This window comes from Aspergillus undulatus (assembly GCF_047715775.1).
Source record: "Aspergillus undulatus strain CBS 261.88 unplaced genomic scaffold BDV17scaffold_9, whole genome shotgun sequence".
In the NCBI taxonomy this organism is placed as follows: domain Eukaryota; kingdom Fungi; phylum Ascomycota; class Eurotiomycetes; order Eurotiales; family Aspergillaceae; genus Aspergillus; species Aspergillus undulatus.
The window spans coordinates 157,504-179,090 of record NW_027396613.1 but is presented as its reverse complement, the minus strand read 5'-3'; the positions used below and the strand labels follow the sequence as shown (position 1 = coordinate 179,090).

General features: G+C 50.0%; 11 protein-coding genes across 11 annotated transcripts; 6 read left to right on the top strand and 5 right to left on the bottom strand.

Moving 5' to 3' along the window:
• Positions 1–48: 48 nt before the first annotated feature.
• Positions 49–3,176, bottom strand: BDV17DRAFT_239622 (protein arginine N-methyltransferase). Its single transcript, XM_073755928.1, has 4 exons — positions 2,822–3,176; positions 2,144–2,768; positions 583–2,081; positions 49–507 (listed from the first exon to the last, which is right to left on the bottom strand). Exons 1-4 carry the CDS (start codon positions 2,924–2,926, stop codon positions 163–165), a joined length of 2,574 nt encoding a protein of 857 aa, XP_073618387.1. The 5' UTR covers positions 2,927–3,176; the 3' UTR covers positions 49–162.
• A 90-nt stretch (positions 3,177–3,266) lies between these two features.
• On the top strand, positions 3,267–6,058 carry BDV17DRAFT_255986 (DEAH-box ATP-dependent RNA helicase PRP43). Its single transcript, XM_073756998.1, has 3 exons — positions 3,267–3,530; positions 3,590–5,607; positions 5,678–6,058. Exons 2-3 carry the CDS (start codon positions 3,838–3,840, stop codon positions 5,804–5,806), a joined length of 1,899 nt encoding a protein of 632 aa, XP_073618386.1. The 5' UTR covers positions 3,267–3,530; positions 3,590–3,837; the 3' UTR covers positions 5,807–6,058.
• On the bottom strand, positions 5,999–8,515 carry BDV17DRAFT_255985 (uncharacterized protein). The gene has a single exon (XM_073756997.1). It carries the CDS (start codon positions 8,399–8,401, stop codon positions 6,314–6,316), a length of 2,088 nt encoding a protein of 695 aa, XP_073618385.1. The 5' UTR covers positions 8,402–8,515; the 3' UTR covers positions 5,999–6,313.
• A 70-nt stretch (positions 8,516–8,585) lies between these two features.
• Positions 8,586–10,070, top strand: BDV17DRAFT_255983 (nucleobindin SSP120). Its single transcript, XM_073756996.1, has 2 exons — positions 8,586–8,862; positions 8,924–10,070. The coding sequence occupies exons 1-2, from the start codon at positions 8,748–8,750 to the stop codon at positions 9,409–9,411; spliced, it is 603 nt and encodes a 200-aa protein (XP_073618384.1). The 5' UTR covers positions 8,586–8,747; the 3' UTR covers positions 9,412–10,070.
• On the bottom strand, positions 9,573–10,910 carry BDV17DRAFT_288620 (tRNA(Phe) (4-demethylwyosine(37)-C(7)) aminocarboxypropyltransferase; the record flags this gene model as incomplete). The annotated part of the gene is made up of 1 exon (XM_073761449.1): positions 9,573–10,910. One exon carries the CDS (start codon positions 10,908–10,910, stop codon positions 9,573–9,575), a length of 1,338 nt encoding a protein of 445 aa, XP_073618383.1.
• A 433-nt stretch (positions 10,911–11,343) lies between these two features.
• Positions 11,344–13,304, bottom strand: BDV17DRAFT_255979 (uncharacterized protein). Its single transcript, XM_073756995.1, has 6 exons — positions 13,017–13,304; positions 12,775–12,962; positions 12,423–12,724; positions 12,059–12,367; positions 11,862–11,993; positions 11,344–11,811 (listed from the first exon to the last, which is right to left on the bottom strand). Exons 1-6 carry the CDS (start codon positions 13,274–13,276, stop codon positions 11,629–11,631), a joined length of 1,374 nt encoding a protein of 457 aa, XP_073618382.1. The 5' UTR covers positions 13,277–13,304; the 3' UTR covers positions 11,344–11,628.
• Positions 13,305–13,733: 429 nt separating this feature from the next.
• On the bottom strand, positions 13,734–14,380 carry BDV17DRAFT_255977 (uncharacterized protein). The gene is made up of 2 exons (XM_073756994.1): positions 14,007–14,380; positions 13,734–13,944 (listed from the first exon to the last, which is right to left on the bottom strand). Exons 1-2 carry the CDS (start codon positions 14,214–14,216, stop codon positions 13,867–13,869), a joined length of 288 nt encoding a protein of 95 aa, XP_073618381.1. The 5' UTR covers positions 14,217–14,380; the 3' UTR covers positions 13,734–13,866.
• Positions 14,381–15,351: 971 nt separating this feature from the next.
• On the top strand, positions 15,352–16,626 carry BDV17DRAFT_288618 (uncharacterized protein; the record flags this gene model as incomplete). The annotated part of the gene is made up of 7 exons (XM_073761448.1): positions 15,352–15,383; positions 15,469–15,768; positions 15,833–15,967; positions 16,030–16,124; positions 16,174–16,235; positions 16,285–16,385; positions 16,458–16,626. The coding sequence occupies 7 exons, from the start codon at positions 15,352–15,354 to the stop codon at positions 16,624–16,626; spliced, it is 894 nt and encodes a 297-aa protein (XP_073618380.1).
• Positions 16,627–16,969: 343 nt separating this feature from the next.
• BDV17DRAFT_239555 (general substrate transporter) lies at positions 16,970–18,105 on the top strand. The gene is made up of 6 exons (XM_073755927.1): positions 16,970–17,106; positions 17,163–17,444; positions 17,508–17,637; positions 17,695–17,734; positions 17,795–17,841; positions 17,896–18,105. The coding sequence occupies exons 1-6, from the start codon at positions 17,046–17,048 to the stop codon at positions 17,960–17,962; spliced, it is 627 nt and encodes a 208-aa protein (XP_073618379.1). The 5' UTR covers positions 16,970–17,045; the 3' UTR covers positions 17,963–18,105.
• Positions 18,106–18,484: 379 nt separating this feature from the next.
• BDV17DRAFT_239542 (uncharacterized protein) lies at positions 18,485–19,543 on the top strand. Its single transcript, XM_073755925.1, has one exon. The coding sequence runs from the start codon at positions 18,675–18,677 to the stop codon at positions 19,314–19,316; it is 642 nt and encodes a 213-aa protein (XP_073618378.1). The 5' UTR covers positions 18,485–18,674; the 3' UTR covers positions 19,317–19,543.
• Position 19,544: 1 nt separating this feature from the next.
• On the top strand, positions 19,545–20,545 carry BDV17DRAFT_239543 (kinase-like domain-containing protein). Its single transcript, XM_073755926.1, has one exon. The coding sequence runs from the start codon at positions 19,635–19,637 to the stop codon at positions 20,418–20,420; it is 786 nt and encodes a 261-aa protein (XP_073618377.1). The 5' UTR covers positions 19,545–19,634; the 3' UTR covers positions 20,421–20,545.
• Positions 20,546–21,587: the final 1,042 nt, after the last annotated feature.

The window sequence follows — 21,587 nt, the reverse complement described above, 5'->3', positions numbered from 1 at the left end:
CAGATCGTTCTTGGCATGTTGCTCGGCCAAGAGCTGCCCAGAAATTGTCGTCACCACGAACGACCGCCCGCGAATCCGAATCCATGCAGCGATGCAGCCTCACCCACTAAGAAATCACTTAGCCACCACTCCGAACTCCGGAATGAGTTAAAGCAGCCTTCGCTACATAAGGCACCCTTCCTTAATGCTTGAATGTAGATCACTCATCCCCACCCTCACTCGCCTTGGGCCGCGTGCTTTCCTCGATTTGCTGACGCTGTAACTATCCGCTGTTGCAGTGGCGTCTCTGTTCGCGGCGCTTTCCGCGCCTGGGGAAATCGACCTAGCCCCGGTCATGACGGGGGCGATGTGCTGGGATGCTGACGCTGATGCTGGTGCTGAACCTGAACCTGAACCACCCTCAAGAGCGAAAACTTCCACCATCCATTCATACCATACCTTTCGGTCGTCGGTCTGTCTGTACATCGTTACGACAATTTCGCCATTATCGGGAACGTTAAGAGGCGTCTAGTATTGTTAGCATATACGGACTCCTTTGGGCACATACAGAGAGTAGATTGGGAACAGACGAGGATGTCTCACCTTGAGCGGAAAGTAGATCGGGAACCAACTAATCATGTTCGCGCTCTTGCTGTCCATGGTAACCGGGTTTGTGGAGAGTTCCACACCGGGGTATAGAACAGTCTCGAAATAGCCACCTAGACCGTGACAAACCCCACGGTTCGGGATAGGGAAGGATAAACGTGTCCGACGCACATTGTGTGCATTGGAAATCATCGATGTAGATGGTGGTTGAGGAGGAATATCCCGGTTAGGGTGGGAGAACGACCAAGCTGTTTGGACAAACGGTGTGGGTGTTTCAGATGGCAGTGTCGCAATCGAAGATCTGACATTATTCGCGGCGCTAGCCTCGGCTGGATTCATGGAAAGGTAATCTATGGCATGAAGCATGACCACATAGGGTGTTTCAGGTGCTGCTGGGTTCGAGACGCTTTGGTTTGTGACGTCCGCATGCAGCTTGGGCGCTGAGATTGGTGTGAAATGGGCTGTGTAAGAAGCTGGGATCGAGATGCCGTGCACTGGGTTCAGCAGGTGGTTGACCCCATCTAGACATTCAGGTGAAAGCTCATTATCACCAAAAGAGCCCAAGAGCTCCGACACTACTATGTCAATTTTGCTGTACATGGACTCAGATGTATCTGGGCCAGACAGGGTTGCAGGTTCCTGGCCGGTCCCCGGCGAGTGAAGATATTGGTCTTCAATACCGAAAGACTGTCCAACAGGTGCTGCTGCTGTAGAAGTAGTCTTCTGAACCAGCGGCCCCTTCCAAGCACGCATGTCCGAGTGAACCAAAGTAACCTTTCCACCCCAAATATTTTGATTGTGGCGTTGAAGGAGGACGAATGCATTGGGGTTCTTCTCTACAACCCACAAATCAATGTCAACGCCTGATTGAGCGCTTGCCTTGAGTGCCCGAGTCACCAATGGTCCTCTTCCGGCGCCAACGACCGCAACGACCACCCGTCCATCTGGGTTAGAGGTTGGCTTCTTTTGCTCCACCCAGTCGCTCAGGGCTTTGGCGATTGCACGCTCATACCAATCGTACTTGATAGGGTCCTTTTCGAACACCTCATATGTGATACTTTCTAGATTGACGGTCAACGGCTGCAATGGTGCCTGGAGATAGTCTTGATAGCCGGTGCCAAACCGTTCTATAGCGGATCGTGGGGGCTGGCGTTGCTGGAGGTTTCTCATGTAAGACAGGTGCGGAGTTGGATCATGATGCTTTTTATTGGAACTTGCGGCCTGCGCAAGACTCGGGTATTCAGCACCAGGAAGACTGGATGCGTCGGCCTCTGTCTCTGCGCCTGGGATAGGGCCAACGTCACAGAGCAAGATCCATGGTGCTGTTCGAAGGCGCATAAACCGTGCGATCAAAGCCTGGTGAGCCTTTCCCAGGACCGGATATCCTTTCTGGTTCTTTATGAACGTATTGGGGTCTATGGTGAACAAGTGGACGGGCTCCGAATGCCACCTAGACTGAACGCACATCGGAGGGAGGTGCTTTGGTAGTGAAAGTGCTAGACAGTACCTTAGCGCCGAGGCCTTAAGAATATCAAGCAATGAAATGAAATTTCCTTACCTACGAAAAGCCTTGAGTGATATTTACAGGTTCTTCTAATGGCATCCCAGGCGTCCCAGGTTCCGAAAAGATCTATCTTCGGCTTTTCTATCTCGAATCCGTCAAAGAACTCTTCTCGAGCAAGAGGCGCAAGGTCACCCATGCTGTCCAATTCCAGGTCTTGGTTGTCAACCATATTCAACCAGATATGGAACTGGATATAAGGACCGAGACTAATCGCGTCTTGAATTGCCCGTGCATAGTATATCACTCCGCCCGAATGCATTGTCTTATGATGAAGTTTCGGTGCGGGGATCAAAAGATACCCAATACCACAGAACGCGGCATAGGCAACCTCGAGCATGAAGACCTGGCGGGAGATGTCTGCAATCAATGGATCGGGGGAACACAAATCAATCCAGGAACTAGTCACTCCGACGAGTTGTGACATTGCTTCGTTCGGAGTCAAATGAGTGTCGGCGGGCCCTAATTGGGGAACAACGAGCGGTCGGGTATTGTTTGTGCTCATCAATGTCCCGGGATCATCATGGGAGATAGGGCGTGAATTCGACAGGTGAGAGGAGAGGAGGCTCAGGACGCGCGAGTGGAAATGGGAGGTTGTGATAGGTGTGGTAAGCATATCATACTGTAAACAAGTGTCAGTAGTCGCAGGAGTGTTAGTCTAAGGTCTGTACATACGTTACTTTCGTGCGCCAGCTGTACCACCTCCGAAGTAGTAGGAATGGTGCGCTTGCTCTCATGTTGCCCGATGCAGAAGCTCGGAGCAATGCCTTCGGAATCCATGGCAGGCAATCGATGATGCAGTCAGTGAAACTCCAGGATAAACTCTAAGGTAGTGTAGATGTAAGAACAGTGTAAATTCGTCGTCTATAACCTGCAATGAGAGACGGGCACTATCCCAAGTACTGTTCAAGCGGGAAAAAGAAGAGCCCCAATTTCAGTCACCTTACCGACAGGCGTGGCTTTTAGGCGGATGAAGCTGAAGCTGATTCCTCGAACGCTCCCTCGCCAAGTGAACAGACAAGGAGACAGCTGTCTCAGCAATATGGTCGAGTCCAAGCACCTGGAAATAATCTAGTCTAGTCCCTTGTTTGCTCTGGAGCGGGGCTGGCAGAACCACAAGGCGGTGAGACCCAGGACAGCATCTTGGCCGACCGCCGGCCCACTTTCCTATCTGAGCCAATCAATTCTTTGTCTCGGAAGGCAAACTGCGCTGTGAATTTTTTGGCCGCCTTCAACCTGATCCCTCCATTTGCGCCTCAACACTCCTCCCCCCAGTTATCATGGTCGACCGACGTCCAGACTCAGAAGACGGTTCCCGCGCTAAACGCCAGAAGATGGATAAGTCTGGGACTGACCCCCGGGAGAATCCCTATCTGGCTCATATGTACGCTGATACGTCCTCTAACGGCAACTCAAGCTCACAGGCTGATAACAAGAACTCAGCCTTTGGCAAGCTGCAGCGCCATAAGACGACCGCTGCGCTGGCACAAAAGGTTGAAGACAATGAGTTCAACCCGTTCAACGAGCGACCGTACTCCAGCAAATACTTTTCGATCCTGAAGACTCGCCGCGATCTTCCAGTCCATGCCCAGCGAGATGAATTCCTGCAACTGTATCAGCAGTCCCAGATTCTGGTCTTCGTCGGTGAGACCGGTTCCGGAAAGACCACTCAGATTCCCCAATTCGTCCTCATGGATGACCTGCCACAGACGCAGCGCAAGATGGTTGCCTGTACTCAACCCCGTCGTGTGGCTGCCATGTCAGTCGCCCAGCGTGTAGCTGCCGAGTTGGATGTCAACCTTGGAGAGGAAGTTGGTTATAGTATCCGTTTCGAGGACATGACTGGACCCAAAACTCTTCTCAAGTACATGACGGATGGTATGCTTCTGCGAGAGGCCATGAACGACCATGATCTTAGCCGTTACAGCACCATCATTCTCGATGAAGCGCACGAAAGAACAATGTCGACGGATGTCCTCATGGGTCTTCTCAAGGAAGTTGTCGTCCGCAGGCCTGATCTTAAGATCATCATCATGTCTGCCACACTCGATGCACAGAAGTTCCAGCGGTACTTCAACGACGCCCCGTTGCTTGCCGTTCCCGGTCGTACCCACCCCGTCGAAATCTTTTACACTCCCGAGCCCGAACAAGACTACGTCGAAGCCGCCATCCGCACGGTTCTGCAAATCCATGCTACCGAGGATGAGGGTGATATCCTGCTGTTCTTGACCGGAGAGGAGGAAATTGAGGATGCAGCGCGCAAGATCTCCCTCGAGGCTGATGAGATGGTTAGAGAAGCTGATGCGGGCCCGTTGAAGTGCTACACACTCTATGGCAGTCTTCCTCCGCATATGCAACAAAAGATTTTCGAGCCCGCGCCACCTGCACGCCACCCTGGTGGCCGTCCTGGAAGGAAGGTCATTGTGTCCACCAACATTGCCGAAACCTCCCTTACCATTGACGGTATCGTCTACGTTGTCGACCCTGGTTTCTCAAAACAGAAGATCTATAACCCCCGCATTCGCGTCGAGTCTCTCCTAGTCTCTCCAATCTCCAAAGCCTCGGCCCAGCAGCGCGCTGGTCGTGCTGGTCGTACGCGACCCGGAAAGTGCTTCCGTCTCTACACGGAAGGTGCTTTCAAGAAAGAGTTGATCGACCAAACCTATCCCGAAATTCTTCGCTCCAATTTGTCATCCACAGTGCTTGAGTTGAAGAAGTTGGGTATTGATGATTTGGTTCATTTCGATTTGATGGATCCTCCGGCTCCGGAGACGCTTATGAGAGCTCTGGAGGAGCTGAACTATCTTGCGTGTCTCGATGATGATGGGAACCTCACACCATTAGGACGTCTTGCGTCGGAATTTCCGCTAGACCCAGCTCTTGCGGTTATGCTTATCAGCTCACCCGAGTTCTATTGCTCCAACGAGATTTTGTCCATCACAGCATTGCTCTCTGTACCACAAATCTTCGTCCGCCCAGCATCCCAACGCAAGCGCGCAGATGAAATGAAGAATCTTTTCGCTCACCCCGACGGCGACCAGCTCACACTCCTCAACGCCTATCACGCTTTCAAGAGCCCCGATGCACAGGCGAACCCTAAGCAGTGGTGTCACGACCATTTCCTCTCCCTGCGGTCCCTGCAGTCCGCCGATAACGTCCGAATGCAGCTTCTCCGGATCATGGAGCGTGAAGAGTTGGAGATGATCTCGACCCCCTTCGAAGACAAGAAGTACTACGAGAACATTCGCCGTGCCCTCTGCGCCGGATTCTTCATGCAGGTCGCCAAGAAAGAAACACAAGGCAAAAACCAGTATGTGACCATCAAGGACCACCAGAATGTCCTCCTTCACCCCTCGACGGTCCTCGCCCATGACGCCGAATGGGTCCTCTACAATGAATTCGTCCTCACCACGAAGAACTATATCCGAACCGTCACGGCTGTCAAACCAGAATGGCTTATTGTACGTTCAATCTCTTATCTTCCATATTTCTCCATAATTCTTGATTTCGTTAAACTAACTGGATTCTTAGGACATCGCTCCTACCTACTACGACATTTCGTCGTTTCCGAAGGGCGACATTCGCTCATCATTGCTCCGGGCTGCGGAGCGACTCTCGCGGAAGGAGAAGATGCGCGCTGATTCTGGGAAACGGCGTTAATAGATATATGAAGTTTTGCCGTTTACATATTATGATAATCTCGCGACGCAAATGTTGTGGCGTCGAGTCAATGTCAATATACATTCTCCATCCCTTCTCAAAATGTCCCTAGTATCTGTCCACATAATCTATACTTGTGACGTGAACGCCCCGGAAAGCATATTACAACTAAGGTAACGCGGTAGCATTCGATGATTCAGTAAGATAATGGATTTCTAGAAGTCTATTCGGGTCGTTATATTGTACAGCTATGTATCAGGAATCATATATCTATAGACCAAACGAAAACATGCTAGATGTACAAAGCATATGTCTCCAGACGATCGGAGAGTGCAGTAGGTCAAAGAAGGTTTCTGTGGTGTGGTTCGTAACGCAAGCTACTCGAGGTATCGCGGATTCGTGTTTGAAGAGGAATGTGCGGCTAAGAGCTCATGATGCTCGCTCGCTTGCTTGCTTGATTGTGAAAAAGCTTCGTTCGACGCAGGCTTCGAGCCAGCGAATAGGTTTTCAGGCCCCTGAAGACATTCGAAATCGATGTTGGGGTTTCATAGAAGTTGGTAAGGTAGTTGGAGCAGCTGTTGGTTGATATAGATGTTGAATCATTTCCTTCAACTGGGCGACTTCGGTTCTGAGAGCGCTGATTTCTTGTCGTTCAGCGGTAATTGTGTCTTCCGGAGAAGACGAGGTAGGTTTGCTTTCCGTCTCAACAGCCTGCGGCTGGCCTTCTGCCTCAGCTATACTGGGAGTGGGTCTCCAGTCGAGGGCGGACGACAAGAGCTGGCGGGAATACGTTCCTTGACGCTTGGCCAATCGACGATCAGAGCTCTCTTCCTCTGGTGTGGTCAACACGTCAAGATGTTGCTTTGCGCTTCTGGCAAATGCATGATATGGGTCTCCCTCCACGACCTGAGGTTCAAAAGTTGAGGTCCGCGCGGCTGCCGCCCATCTCTCAAACTCCGGATCGACGTCAAATGTCATGTCTTTTTGTCTTCTGGGGATATCTGGGCTGAACCCACTATCGACCGCAGCGCCGATGAGAACCTCTGAGAGTTCAGGTATGTGACACGAATCGCTTAACTTGACCATCTTCACAATCAGTCTCTCCACTAGCCTCAGTGGATGCTCGGTCGACGAGGCGAGATAAGCCAAAGCTCTCTGGATTACTTGCAGAGCCTTTTCCGAATCGCGACGAATGGTGTAAAACTCCATGTAGGCCATGAGTATGGCAAATTCATCCGCAAGCCCGGCTCCTCTGGCAGCTAAGAGATATGCGTCGGCTCTGGCGGGCTGGTCGAACCGGAGACAAGCCTTGATTAGTGTCGCATAGATAATGATATTTGTGCCCTCCATGGGAGGTACTGAAATTGAGATACCATTGATGACTTTGTTCTTGTAGTAACCCAGAAAGCCCATGTCAACGGGGTAGCCCTTCCCTTCTAACATCTGCAAGAAGAGATCGAACCCCTTCAGGTCTTTGCTCTTGCGATAATAATTGAGAGTAGTCATGATCAAAGCGTGGTTGAGCTGGAACTTGTAGGGAATAAATGACTTGATTACCAGGTCAGCGAGGTCATTCTGTCGAGTTTTGGTGAACGCTACGAGCATTCTCGTGAAAGCAAACGGTTGGTCCGGGTCTTGGACTTGAAGGAGGTAGCTCGAGAGCCTCAAGAGGAGTTCCTCGAGAGGCATTTCATCGCGAAGATACAGAATTGTATCTTGGTGAACTAGTTCGTTAAGCGATTTGTTGCCATACACTGTATCCTCAAGTCGACGAACCCGGATGTCCCTCACTAAATCATCGATATTTGCGTTTGGGTTGGCCTTTATTTGTCGTATCCTGCGCCGAACAGCACTGAGCTCAAAGAGAAGATTTGCTACGTCAAGTTGCGGGACAGCGCCGTCTGAGGCGTAGTTTTTCTGAATACCATAGTAGTCGTGAGCAAGCGCCGGGCGTAATAAAAACCGAATCGCAAGTTGTTTTAATGCAAGTCTTTTGATTGCCTTTGAACGAAGCAGATCAGTCCTCAGCCAGTGAGGTACATCCTCCACGTCCATGGACATATTAAACTCGTCCTCATCCTGCTCCAGGGGAGCCAAGGCTTCGGCTTCTAACTCTTTCATAAGATCTGCATCGTCCACTCCAGAATCAACAGGAACATTGCTATCATTGCTTGAGGAATGTGACAATCTGCAGGGCGGTCGTGTAGTCGGCAACTGGACATTTCGGTGCGTTGGCCTCGGCAGTGTGTGGTACGATCTTGTCTGAGGCGGTCTTCGTAAAGAACGTCTGGGCCCTCGTAAGGACAGAGTGCTTAGGAGGCGCTGTTCCTCGTCGGTCAACTCGTTAAACTGGTGCTTAACAGCTGCGATCTTCTCCCACTCCCCGCGGCGTCTGGTCTTTGCCCGCGCATCTGCCAAAGCCGCTGCAGCAAAAATACTAGTATAGAGGGCTGTAACCGAGGTTCTGATCCGTAAGCTCTGCTTGCTTGCCGTTGACGCTGTTCCAGACACTATCCCTTCTGCTGTCGCGCTGAGGCAGGAAATGCACTGGGAGACCGGCGCCCCAGGTACGCCGCGGGTCCACATGCGCTGCATTATTAGGGCATCTCGAACCCGTCGGGTTCAATGGCGAGTGATCAATGAGACAAGCGTCAGGTAAATGTGCCTAGGAGTTCAATTCACAGAGTGAAACAGCGAAATTGAGACAGATATATTGAATTGGGGTGGTATGATGCGCAGAAAGATGGTTGCGTTTTCTGCGGGAAAAGATCGGGGACAGAGCAAACACTGCAAACAAGCCGAACAGCTACGTAGTCCTCCGCGGCTTCTCCCTGCATGGTAATCTTGGGATAATTGCTCAAGCTACCTATCTCTTCTTTTTGATTCAATTCGTCTACCAAGCTTGACTCTGGCTAGTCAAGCTATAATACTGCAACTGACAATGCTGGTCACACTTACCACGGCTCTACTAGCGCTGAGTGGCTTCGTGAGCGCCCACGGGTCGCATTCCACCCCCTCAGACCCCAATGCAGATTGGGCGACTCGGCACATGCAAGGTGGGACCCTGAGAACCCTGCAGGAATCATCAAGGGACTAACTTGCATTCTTAAATCACAGAGGAGCACCATATCGATACCTTTGACGCCGGCTCTTTCTTCACACTCCACGACTACGATTCATCCGGCGCCTGGACGCCCGAGGAAGTGAGGAAAACATACGGCATGGATGACGAATCGAATGCTGGCTTGAAGGAAGATCGGAAACTTGAAGCCTTGCGGGAGGTGTTTACTCTCTTTGACCCGGCAAACACGGGATTCATCAGCCGCGACAACTGGATGCATCTTATTTCCGAGGGTGTACAACTACCGGATTTTGGATTTGGGCCTGGCCATCACGGGGATATTGAGTATGAGTATGAGATTCATCATTTCGAGATGTACCACGGTGAGGATGCGACGGAGGAGGAGCTCACGCATCCTGAGGATATCGAGCATTTCAGGAGACACGATGAGGAAGATGATGCTCAGGATAAGCTGGACCAGCTGGAGCGGATGGCGATTGTCGCGGCCAATATACCCGCGAAATTCCGCAAGGGAATGGCGTGATGACATGTAGTTTAGGTAGTTTATGTATTTGTGCACAATGTCTCGATTATGGCGGCCGTCACTTACACTTTGAGGATATATCGTTATAGATACCATTTCAATGACCACTCCGTCCAACGATTATCGCAACTTTGCAATTGCTATGCAAGGCGCGTATAAACTCATAACGATGATGGTGCATTGGTGTCGGTGCTTCCTTGATGGGACGACAATCTGACGTCGAATACGCAATGCATCACACCTGGGGCAAAAGTCTTGACTTGTTCAACATGCTGGCACTCGGCACGGCCCTTCAAATCAACAGGCAGAGAGGCAGACCCTGTCCAGATGCTCCCCAGGACGGCGGCAATCTCGCCTCTTTTCCCCTCGATCTGTTGAACATCGACGTTCTCGTGCACGTGGACCCATCCACCCTTGCCCTTGTCCACGATCTTGCATGCATTGTCCCACGAACCTTCAGAAGAAGGCAACAAGCCTAAGTTAGCGTGCCTGATGCTGGTCCAAGCTTGCCGACCCTCCATGGCAGCCCTGACTTGACCCATAACGTCTGCCGCAAAGCCGTTGTCCCCATGGAATATAACAATTCGATCTGTATCACGAAGAGCCTCGACAAGGTCAGATACCGGTGTGCTCAGCTTCCCATCACTGTGCACTTTGACTACCTTGCACCCCCAACCATTCTCAACACTCCCCCTCCGTAGCCCCTCCACGGACCACCCATTGATTTCCCACCCCCAAATCCTCTTCACCCCGCGCTTCAGGTACGAAAACACAAAGTACCCAATCCCGGCATACATATCAATCACAGCAACATCCCCAACACCGTCCCCACCACCAAGGGACCCCTCATCCAACCCCTCAAACACCGACGCATGGCCCAAGATCCGCGCCTTCTCGGTGATATTCCCCCGCGAAAACATGGTATACAGCGGCGCCCAGATCTGCACAATCCCGTGGTTCTGGACAGTACGCACCCAGAATGCCCTCTCGTAGTCGTCTTCAGTGGGCTGCGTATCTTCGCCGTTTCCTGCAATGGCGGGCCCGAAGTCGCCGTATAACGGAACAAGCCCGACAGGACTTCGCATCCTATTCTCGTGCCCCTGGCGATCTGTGAGGACAATTGGTGCGTTCATGGCGATGTGCGTTACGCCGAAGCGCGAGAAGGCGCTGGCAATAGAGGCGTATAGAGCTTGGCGCTGGTCATGGTTTAGGCTTTCATAGAGGGAGCCCCAGGGTGGTGGGTGGGTGACGGCGTTCTGTGGTAGTAGGAGCATTGGCTCGTAGATAGTGTATCGTTTTGGGAGGGATGAGACCAAAGTCTCGGGTGTTATAGCATTTTGTGTGAGGAGAGATTGTGGGAGAGTGGTTATGAACTCTCCTATCCCTTCTTGAAGTGGATTGGTGTTTCGTCTTGGTAGGCGTTTGGGTCGTGGTTTACCACTGTGCTGCCCCGCTACAGAGACAGCAGTCACCTGATGAGAAGAAGTAGTCTCTGTCATCTTTTATTGATAGCTCCGATCGTGAGTGTCAAGAGAAGTCAATGTTCCATACAAAAATTGAATGCGACTCTGACAATATATCCTGAACCTTGGGGCACTCATGTGTAGGGATGAGGCCGCAGTAGCGCTTGTGACAAGAGTCCGTCAAAGCAATAATTCTTTAGCTGAAAGCAGTTTGCAGAAGCTTGAGTATTCTAGGGACATCTTACCAGTACAAAGTCAGTGACCTTTAGGGTAAAGGTGGGTTCTAGGTAATTCCTGGTCGGGCATGAATGATGCTGTCACATGATCTATCAAAATCTATGTAATGCTGCCTCAGGCTACAAATGCTCCATAGCAGCCCCAGACAGTGGAGAACTTTAAAAAGACGACCTTCTATACTATGAGCGTCAGCCTAGGTGTAAATTACTCGACATCAACCACTAATCATATGAAAGAATGAAGGTCTGATTTCTCAATCTAGCTGCAAACGGTGGTTTAAATACACAGATAATAATCAGCAATCTAGCCGGAAACAGCAACTAGAAGAGATATAACTTTTGAACCGTGGAAATAGCAGGAAAATTCTGCATAAACCTCGGTGATCGGATGTCGTCTTTCCGATATCCTAAATAGGCAGGTCGTACGGTCGACATATACAAAGCACAATGCAATCACCAGACTCAGTAGAATACAACCAAAGACCGAAACATAAAGGGGAAACTCGAAAAAACCGCATTCAAGATCTCGGCTTGGCTCGCTTCCTTGCCCGCCCACGGTGCTTGGTGAGAAAGTACCAGAAGCCCACAGTGAGACAAGTTAGTGGCAGCGCTGCGAGGAAAAATATCCAGATTTTCATGGATGTCGCAAACTCTCCATCCTCGGGACTGTTGAAATCGAAGAAGTTCATTCCAAGAAATATCTTACCTGGTGGTTAGAATTCTGGCATCATCACTGGCCTGGGGAACTTACAGAAACGAAGCTCGCAGGTAAGTAAAACAGTGACACCACTGTAACAACGAAGACATTGGCATTATCCTCGACAGATGCATCGGCAAGTTGGAGCATTCGAGCTTGGTTACTCAGCGTCAGAGTCGTGGCCAGCTTTCGCCATCAGCATACGTTAGCTTGAACCGGTCTTTCAAAGAGGGAGATGGTCAGCAACGTACAAGATTTGAGGATCCTTGCACCTTCTTCTCCAGAGCCTCAACACTCTTTATATAGCTCTCCAAGCTCGAGGTATAATGAGCTGTTACATCAGCAAGCCTCCGATACTGCACGTCTGTCGTCAAGCCTTGGGAAAGGAATAGTTCGTTGACCTCGGCCATCTTGCGAACGGTGGCTAAAGTGACTCCAATTTGAGACGAGAATGGCATGATTCTGTTCACAAGATACTGTGGGTGCAGCAGCAGACCGAGACTTTCTGTATCACTCACGACCTTGAGGTTCGACAAGTCCATTGTTAGGGCGATGTCGGTCTGATATCCGTTAACACATATAGATCGCCATGTGCGATGGCTGATTGAGTCTTACTGCTGCTTCAATTTGTTCACCAAAATTCCGCAAGCACCATCTCCAATTGCCAATGTAGGTGTTGAAAACAAGCTGATGCAGGGCAGCCCAGTCCAAGAGCCCGTCCTTGGGGGCCGTCGCGAGTGTCTTTTCGAGTTTGGACTGGAGTTCTGTGCGCGGGCGGGCATGGAGAAAGATCCACAGATTCCCAGTGCCTGATGGACTGTATCTCTGGAAAACACAGAGTTGCCGATCAGTAAATTTGGTTGGCCCTTCGACTCCAACCCTATAGCTGCCTGTGTAGGTGAACCTATAGTGCATATCTTGGGATCGTCAGTGGATAGAAACCAAAGTAAGTGCCTGACAGACTAACCAAATGATCCATCCACTCTTTCTTTCACAGTAATTCCTCCATGGCCTGCATCGGAGGTGCGCGGCTTGTCTCCAAAAAGAACAGCGTGATCGATGAACGAATCGTCAATTTCGTATAAGTCCGTCAGTTTTTGCATCGCCGTCTCCGTGATGCCAAGTGGGTCCAGAGAGCTTTGGCAGCATATCGAACTGTGCAATATTGAGTTTCCAGGGTCTGAGACGCAGGATGACAGCAACACCTACACTATGCGCGTGTGCGGCGTGGGCGTTACCGAGAGATGGGATTCGAAGTCATCGCTATCCGAGAATGTCTGAGGTTCTGACTGCGGAACTTTGTCATATAGCCGTATGTGAGATTTCTTCGGTTCCGAGACAAACGCCCGGGCTTGAAGGAGTGGGCGTATAGCCTTGTAGTGACTTCGCGAGGGATTGTCTTGGGTTTGGTTGAGGTCAGCCGTCGCGCTTTTCCACGTGAGTGCTCTTAGACTGAGGGAAGAAGACATCGCCGCAGTTTCTACAACAAAAGGGGCACCTCTGGATTGCTATGGAATTCTTGTTTCTGATATTCTTATAAACTACCTCTTCTCAAATCATTCTTAGTTGCATTCATTTTCAGGCAGACTCGCGCCCAATACGCCGGGCTTTGAGACATCGCCTCTTGCAAGTTGCAACTTAGCCACCACAAAAGATCAAATGTAACTAAGAAGTGCAACCAAAAGGCCATTGGCTACTATCAGTTGACCCGGTTTGACCGGCGAAGATCACTATGGACGTCCAATAGCGCGTTTAGCTACTCTGTTCTGGTTTGTACGGGCTAGACTTACGCAATCTCGTGCTGCACATATTTAGTTAGCAAGTCTCTTCATGAATCAGCCCACTGAGAACGTACCAGTTTGACCTCCCGCGGGGCGTCAAAGATGTATCTTTCGTCCTGAATCTGCCGAAGCGCGTCAGCATTACCGATGGGGCAACGAACTTTGCATCTCACAGGACACCCATACACGAACTTCAATTGACTTTTGGAATATGAAATTGAGGCGGACTTCGAGATCTCTCATGGCGATATCATTGAGTCAAGCTGGAGCTGATAATATTACGGAATGGGGCACTCATTATTGCAGGGTGGCTGGAGCGGCGACGCAGTAAGTGGAGAAAGACAAGCGATCACTATGTACGCCATGGAGGAGGGCTATGCAAATATTATACTGAGCGATTATACTAACCACCGGATAGTAAAATTATGGACTCAGAGAAGAGCCTCTTGGTGGCGGTGATGTGGTCTAAGATGCGCTGCCGGAGTCTGGGAGCTGCATGCTGTTGGGAGTCGGAACAGACGTGGAGAAGCATCGGATGCTGTGGACCGTCTCCCAAGCTCGTGGAAAGAGCGCATCCAGTCAAGATTGACGTGAGTTCTCCAGCCATGTTTGTCTGCATGGGCCGCATTCAACAGGACGAACGATTGGTGGAGGAATCCCAGCTAGTCGATGAGGGGGATGCATGGCGGATTACTCGATGCACCCCGGGGTACTTCTTGTCTTGCGGAGAACTCCAAGCTGTAACCAAGCTGTGCCATATAAGGAATGCCTGTGCGTTATGGGAGTCGAGGCCTCTGGCCTAAGTATGTCGATGAGAAAAAAATACGGCCATCGCAGACGGCGCTGGAAGTTTGACGATGTGCAAACGTGGGCTCACATGTTAGTTGATGTAGGGAGCCTTTGCTTGCTTTTTTCTGCTGTCTTTCATCTCCATACTTGTTAAGTTGGAGGCGAAGGAGGGCCTTTTCGTCCGCAGTTGTCAGATTTCGCCTTTCCAGGCAAGTCCGCGCTTGGGCAATGAACCAGCGCTTCCCCATCTTGCTTCGGAGCGCCATGGGAATACGTCCTCATCTTACTCACTTCAGAAACAACCAATAGGCGAAGGCTAGGGCTCTTGCATATCGTTGCCGACCTACCTTAGTTCCCGCGGAGTAACTATACTTTATTTATTCCTTCCGCAGGAGTATCCGCTCCTTCTCTTCCTGGCGCTTGGCTATCATCCTTGTTGGCCTTGCAACAGAATCTCGCTCACAAGCAGCAATCAAGAAATGATGTTTCTGGGACTGAAAAGCGGATTCACTGTCTTGGTTTCCCGGTTGGCTGAGTTCCCTATCATTCAACGTTCAAGCAGTGGCAAACGTACACTCCACGAGCGACCTTCCCTATATGTGCCGTGATCCGATGACGCCGTCAATCAGAATACGAGCGACTGAAACACCTAATAGTGACTAGTTTGGGATGCTTGCGCTTTCCCCGCTAGAGGCTTGTGGGACGAGGCTCTCGGTCAGCCTTGTCTGGGCTTTCCGTGTTTATTGTCCCCTTTATGCGGCGCAGCGTAAGATTTTAATGAGTTGGTAGTGAAATTTGTTTCTTTAAATATGTTGGCTGGATTGTCCATGTGTCGGCTCGAGGCTGACTTGAGCCTTATAAACAACTCAGGCACTTCCGAAAGGATGCGCGCCCTCCCTCGGGTTGATTCGACGCTCGAGTACCCCTTGCTGAAGACAACTGCTTAGCCTTCCAAAGAATCTTCCGCAGACGCAATGGGTGCGGCCAAAAGCCGCATGATCACAGAGTGAGTGGCTCTTCCATTTGGGTCTCTGTTGGCCTATGAGGCTTTGAGTGAATAAGACGGATTCTTACACCCAATTAAGAACCAGGGAGGAACACCCGTTGAAATCACGACTGCCCGACGAAGTCGTGGGCGATGCTACGCTATTTTACCAGCGACAGAACCGCGAAGGCGTGAAAGGACGTAAACTTGAAGATGTGGTCGATCTGGAGGTATTTCTCAGGGGAGCAAGGCTTGCACGAGATCCTACCAACTTAGCTGGCGTTCGGGCCGGCTTGACGAAAGTGGAAAATGATGCACTCGACTCCGAGCGTACGGCGAGCCTGTTTCATCTGACGAAAGATCTCAAAGTCACCATCTTGGTAACAGCATGTGCAGCCATGACTCAGTAAGTGGAACCCGTGTTGGCGAACATAAAACATGCAATCACCTCATACTCAAAGTTACTATAGGGGCTGGCAGCAGTCGTCAATTAATGCAAGCTCACATGGCTGGACGCGAGAATGCAATTCTGGTCCGGACTGGGAAAGTGATCAAATTCTGGCCGGGCTGATCGATGCTGCGCCATGGCTTTCGGGGAGTCTTGTGTATGTCTGGGCTGCGCCTCGCATGCTTTTGTCGGATATCGCAAAACTGACCCTGTACTTAGTGGTACATGGCTGAGTGACCCCTTACAGGAGGGACGATTTGGCAGACGACCGGCGCTGTTTGTCTCAGGCATATTGTGTACGGCTTTCTTTTTAGGTGCTTTATCCTCATGGCCTCAGATAGGTATCGTGGCTGACCTAGCTAGGAACGGCTCGATGTGGGAATTGGAAGCAGCTTCTGGTCTGCCGGATGCTGCTCGGTGTTGGGGTAAGTTCCGTGAATCCAATGGACAAGATCGTTTCTTATAACTTGCCAGATTGGTGCAAAGGCGTCTGTTGCTCCTGTATTTGCTGCCGAAGCTGCCATTGACCATTTACGTGGACGACTCCTCATGATGTGGCAGCTCTGGGACACTTTGTGAGTTTCTATTTACCCCTATTCGGCGTGAACCAGGCTTTCTGGAGGCGACTAACAGAGACAAATCTGAAGTGGGATATTTGTTGGCTTTGCTTGCGTGTTCATTGTCGGTATTGATGAATGGCGAGTCATTCTGGGCACGGCAGCAATTCCTACGATCATCATAATGTTCGTTGCCTTCCTCTGTCCGGATCTCCGCGGTTTCTCATCCGAAAGAACCGATACGGAGACGCATTTCTGAGCCTTCGTCATTTACGGGGAAGTGACATCCAGGCATGCAGGGATCTATATTACATTCACAGCCAATTGCAGTCTGAATCGCAGCAGCGGCTGCAAGCGTCCCAACAACGGCTGATAAATTCGCAGCAACAGCCCGCGATGCAGGCACAGCTGAAAGAATCTCAACAACAGCTTCTCAGGCTTGAACCCGACGCTTGGCTGAGAAGGGAAGTATATCAGGACTTAGAATTTCCTCGTTTGAATTTTCTCAAGCGTGTGTGGAAGCTTTGGTCTATCAAGCGCAACCGAAGGGCCTGCATCGCCGCATTTTTGGTGATGGCATCTCAACAGCTTTGCGGGGTAAATCTTTCTGTATTTTCAGCTTTAGGTATGCTAACTATCTTTTGGTCATAGGTCAATATCTTGAGCTTCTGTTCATCTATGCTTTACAGGGAGGCAACTGGTCCGGACGACTCGACCAGAGTAGCATGGTTGAATTTCGGTACAGTAATACCCAAAGCTGGCTTAATGAGTACCCCTAATAATGATTCCTGACAGGGTTCGGGCTAGCAAGCTTCCTGTTTACCATTCCAGCGTACCGATACATTGACGGATACTATCAAAAAGGTCGGAGGATATTGCTGCTTGTGTCTCTCGCGGGCATGTTTTTCACTCTGATCGCTATTAGCTCCTTCTATCTCATTGACAAGAAGTCAAGAGACACTCGACTTGGCCTAATTGCAGTATTCACAATCGTCGTTTACTTGGCCTTCTACGGAATTGGAGCCGGCCCAGTCCCTTTCACTTTCAGCGCGGAAGTGTTTCCTTTGGCCTTCCGCGGTAAGACGCACCTTGCAGTCGATATCCGAAATGACAATTAGAAGCTAACTTTTTGCCATGTAGAGGTTGGAATGAGTTTTAGGGTGATGGTCAATTCTCTTGGCCTAGGACTTTCGGTCAATTTTGTTCCTGCCATAACGAACGCATCGGTATTCGGTGAAAGGGGAAACGCCTACCTTCTATATATTTTTACGTGAGCTACCCATTCCCCGGAGAAGGCTCCGCGACTTACCTAATTGATATTTCGCAGTGGCCTCGATTTGCTGGCATTCGTGCTAGTGTTTCTCTTCGTAAGTACCATACTCGATGTTGGAGGAGAGAGGCCATTTTGCTGACGCTAAGTTGTGAAGGTTCCGAGCACTGGACAAGGTGTCCCTCGAAGATATGAACCACATTTGTAAGTTACAACTTAGGCGCGCTTCGAAACTTGATATGACTAACCAGCATGCAGTCAATATAAAAATGTCAGACCATGTCCGAGATCACCTTGCTTTCCTGCCCTGCATCCCGTCCGATAGGCATGCCGAAGAGGACGGATTTTCACTTGAGAGAGGGTACGGTGCCAGGGACACAGGACCAGGCGATAATGGCCCGTGACTTAATGGTGCTGTCTGGTAGAGCAAGATCCTTCAGCGCTAGCTTCATCTACTCTGGAAGACATGTTCCGTCTTAGAATCGTTCTCCGCGGAGCCCCGGCTGTCTCCATAGCTGCTTATGCAGGAATTACAGTAAACCATGGAGCAAGACGAGCCTCCTGAATGGTGGCCTCCTGAATGGTACCAAGAGGGCAAATGTTGGTTCACCTAAGAATTTAGCAGCATTAATTGTGCGAATAAGCTTGGATTTGTTTGCACATACCACCGTTCTAGATCAGCACTCAATGTAATGACGCAGGGGAGAGGCACTCAAGCCGCTGCTGCCCGGCCTATAAATTAACAGAAAGAGCAAGGCTGTCCGAGTCTGAGCAGGAAGGCGCGTGGCCTCGTGACCTCATCCTAAGCTGCGCTGTCCCTGAGTCTCTCCACAGCAACTTCAGCCCTCAGTTCTTTCAACCTCCTCCACTTTTCATCGCATTGTATCCTTTCTCTCCATCCAATTACTTGTTACTTCCTCCAGCTATTACACTTTACCACTCGTGCACGTGCTTTTATCGAGGCCTAGATTTACCATTCCGCTTCCGCACGCTCGTCGGCCCGTCGCGTTAGCTCGAAGTTTCCACCTTCTACAAAGATGATGTTTTGGCACGACAGGGACAGCGAGATATCAGCGATACAACGAGAACTTCGAGTTGCCATGAACCGAGATTTTATGAGCAGTCAGTACGATAATAGAAATGGCTCAAAGGCATTTTTAAGACGCGAAAGGCTGGAGGGGATCTGGACAGACAAGCGTCTGAACGGGTTCAGGAACATCTACAACTCATTTCGCCGGGAAGACATTCCGCAGATAAAGGAGAATTACCTGCAGACACTCTCAATCCTTATTGATATTTCCTGGGACGGATGGAGCCGATTTCGAACTATCTTCCTCGAGCACGGTAATCGAACCGACAAGGACATTCCTGAGAATGACATATCAAAGTTGGAACAGGACACATTTCTCGGAGATTGGGCGATGACATTCTTTTTACATCGACATATATTCTGTCCTGTCGACATAGAAGGAGTTGACCGAGTTCTTGACTCCGATGATTCGAGACTTCCTTTCCTCAAACGCAAGAAAATCGGACAGGGAGCATTTGGGACAGTCACTAAAGCATGTGTTGCGACACGACATTTTCGTTATCGTGATGGAAGTCAGGTTCCATTTGTCAGAGATCATTTCCCAATTATGACTGATATTCAGGAAATGGCTGACTGTTGGAAACCTTAGGGACATGCTGAGATTGCCTGCAAATCTTTCCCAAGCAAAGATGAAGTTTTTTTCCAGAAGGAGAAGGAGAATCTTGAGATATTGAGAGAGCAGCTGAAGAAAGCTGAAAACCAGCGGATTATGCCATTTTCCACGACAATAACCATTGGAAGGGAGTTTAACCTCTTCTTTGAATGCGCTGAAACGGATCTCGAGCATTTTCTGAGAGGTTCGTCTGAAGGTATTATCCTTCATGACTTGATCGACGAAGCACGTCTCCTGGCCGGCGCTCTGTCATATTTACATGAGGAAATGGACCCGTGACTGTTATTCTGTCACATGGATTTGAAACCGGCAAACATTCTTGTATCTTTTGAGGATGCGGAATCACCCAATATTGGGAAATGGAAAATCTCAGATTTTGGAATATCCATCATTGCTGCTGTGGAAGAGGCGCGCCCGTTGCATGCAACAGGAGAAACTTTTCGCTATCCGTTCCCATTGAATGGAGCTGGGGCTTACCAACCGCCAGAGACTGCGAATGGCAGCGCCTTTGGGCGGAAAAGCGATGTTTGGTCACTTGGCTGTATCTTGGTGCGCGTTCTTGCTTTTGGGCTTGATGGCGAGACCAAGCTGAAAGAGCTGGACGATCGACGCGCGAGGGGAATAGCAGGAGAGCCTGAGTATTACAAACATGACTTCTTTCATCGCGGAGACCCTCCCGTTCGCAATCCTCATATTGAGGCGTGGTTGAGAGGACTACCTGACAGAGAAGACAGTTCCGTGCTCCAAGACGCTCTGACACATTTCCGCGATTTACTCCTCCACACCCTGGAGATCAATATAGAAGACAGATTGACCGCAGGGGAAGTTAAGAAAAAGCTTCGGGATATTTTGCCCTCTCTACATGTTGCAGAGTTGCCGCCACCGCCGCCCTCGTCGCTGCCAGGTTCCGTCTCATCGGGCCCCACTAGCCCTAGGCGAACAAGTGTATCTACATCTTCAACAACACTGTCCCGGCGACCGTCCAGCCCTACCGCTCTTGGCATATCAGTAATGAATATGATCGACAAGAACGACACCACGCAATTACCGCTTCTATTGAGTGTGGAATATGACCTTTAAGAGGTCGTCGAAGCCCCCAAAAAGAGAAAGACGGATAGGCTGTTGATACACGCCATCCGTCATCAAACCTACGAGATCCTGGATGGATTTCTAGAACATCGACCAAATCTAGACAAAGAAGGTCTAGACCCAGAGGGAAATACTCCTCTCAACTGCGCTATCGCAACAGGAAACTATGAAATCGTCCGTCGTTTGTTGGAAAGTGACGTTAACGTCAACGCACCTTCGTATACGGGTATCACACCTCTTATGCTGGCAACGAAACTCGGCCATACGGACTTGGTGCGCCTGTTATTGGATCGTGGGGCTGATTGCTCGGCTAGAAGTAATGACGGCTACACCTGCCTACATTGTGTGGCATTGACCCCTAAAGAAGGGGCCGAGCTAATTAGATTGTTCAGAACTCGAATGCCGATCGATGTTCAATGCGACACAGCGCATGAAACGCCGTTAAGTATGCTGATAAAGCAGCATAGAATATATGAGAAGGAGTGGTGGGCGAAGTTCAATGCCTTTATGGAGGCGGGCGCAAACGTCAACCTACCGGACAACAAATGAATACACGCCTCTATATCACGCTCTCCACCAGAAACTCGTCCCAGTCTGCCATCGACTTCTCGAACGAGGGGCCAATCTTGGTCCAAAGCAACCCAAATCTGTGGACAAATCCTGGCAGCCAGGCACAGAAATAAGAAGGCTGATGAATAACAATCCTGAACTCCGGGCAGAACAGCCCAAACCGCCGGGACGCCGTTGGAGTCGGTGACCCTGATTCCTGAGATTTCAGCATCTTGATCTTGATTTAATTCTAACCAGTATACCCATTTGCATGTTGCTGTTGTTTATGCGTGTTTCTTCTGATTTCCCCTTTTCTGCTTTGAGCACCTGCAGTTTTGAATTACTATCCGTTTATCCTATCATGCCTAATGAGTAGCTATGTCTTTTCCATATTCTATCATTTTACCATCAAGGGCAACGCTCCTGCTTGTTGCTTCTTCCAAGACTTAAAGATGTTCCTTGCTCAACCCTTTCTATGTTTTGTTTTCTTTAGTACAAAGAGTGTTCAATGTCTATACACAATCATGAACTTTCAAGCTAGCCCTAAGGTCGGTTGAAAAGTCATAATATTTCTAAGATTACACTGCAGCCATGTAGATAATTACGACT

Bases quoted from the DNA above. Each gene is read 5' to 3' on its own strand.
- BDV17DRAFT_239622 (XM_073755928.1), bottom strand. From the start codon at position 2,926: ATGGATTCCGAAGGCATTGCTCCGAGCTTCTGCATCGGGCAACATGAG. The intron at 2,769-2,821 runs GTATGTACAGAC...ACTTGTTTACAG, and splicing joins AGCTGGCGCACGAAAGTAAC to TATGATATGCTTACCACACC. The intron at 508-582 runs GTGAGACATCCT...TAACAATACTAG, and splicing joins CGATCTACTTTCCGCTCAAG to ACGCCTCTTAACGTTCCCGA.
- BDV17DRAFT_255986 (XM_073756998.1), top strand. From the start codon at position 3,838: ATGGATGACCTGCCACAGACGCAGCGCAAGATGGTTGCCTGTACTCAA. The intron at 5,608-5,677 runs GTACGTTCAATC...CTGGATTCTTAG, and splicing joins TCAAACCAGAATGGCTTATT to GACATCGCTCCTACCTACTA.
- BDV17DRAFT_255985 (XM_073756997.1), bottom strand. From the start codon at position 8,401: ATGCAGCGCATGTGGACCCGCGGCGTACCTGGGGCGCCGGTCTCCCAG.
- BDV17DRAFT_255983 (XM_073756996.1), top strand. From the start codon at position 8,748: ATGCTGGTCACACTTACCACGGCTCTACTAGCGCTGAGTGGCTTCGTG. The intron at 8,863-8,923 runs GTGGGACCCTGA...CTTAAATCACAG, and splicing joins GGCGACTCGGCACATGCAAG to AGGAGCACCATATCGATACC.
- BDV17DRAFT_255979 (XM_073756995.1), bottom strand. From the start codon at position 13,276: ATGTCTTCTTCCCTCAGTCTAAGAGCACTCACGTGGAAAAGCGCGACG. The intron at 12,963-13,016 runs GTAGGTGTTGCT...AATATTGCACAG, and splicing joins ACGCCGCACACGCGCATAGT to TTCGATATGCTGCCAAAGCT. The intron at 12,725-12,774 runs GTTAGTCTGTCA...GACGATCCCAAG, and splicing joins AAGAGTGGATGGATCATTTG to ATATGCACTATAGGTTCACC.
- BDV17DRAFT_255977 (XM_073756994.1), bottom strand. From the start codon at position 14,216: ATGCGGCCCATGCAGACAAACATGGCTGGAGAACTCACGTCAATCTTG. The intron at 13,945-14,006 runs CTATCCGGTGGT...TCCATGGCGTAC, and splicing joins TCTCTGAGTCCATAATTTTA to ATAGTGATCGCTTGTCTTTC.
- BDV17DRAFT_239555 (XM_073755927.1), top strand. From the start codon at position 17,046: ATGCTTTACAGGGAGGCAACTGGTCCGGACGACTCGACCAGAGTAGCA. The intron at 17,107-17,162 runs GTACAGTAATAC...GATTCCTGACAG, and splicing joins AGTAGCATGGTTGAATTTCG to GGTTCGGGCTAGCAAGCTTC. The intron at 17,445-17,507 runs GTAAGACGCACC...TTTGCCATGTAG, and splicing joins GTTTCCTTTGGCCTTCCGCG to AGGTTGGAATGAGTTTTAGG.
- BDV17DRAFT_239542 (XM_073755925.1), top strand. From the start codon at position 18,675: ATGATGTTTTGGCACGACAGGGACAGCGAGATATCAGCGATACAACGA.
- BDV17DRAFT_239543 (XM_073755926.1), top strand. From the start codon at position 19,635: ATGGATTTGAAACCGGCAAACATTCTTGTATCTTTTGAGGATGCGGAA.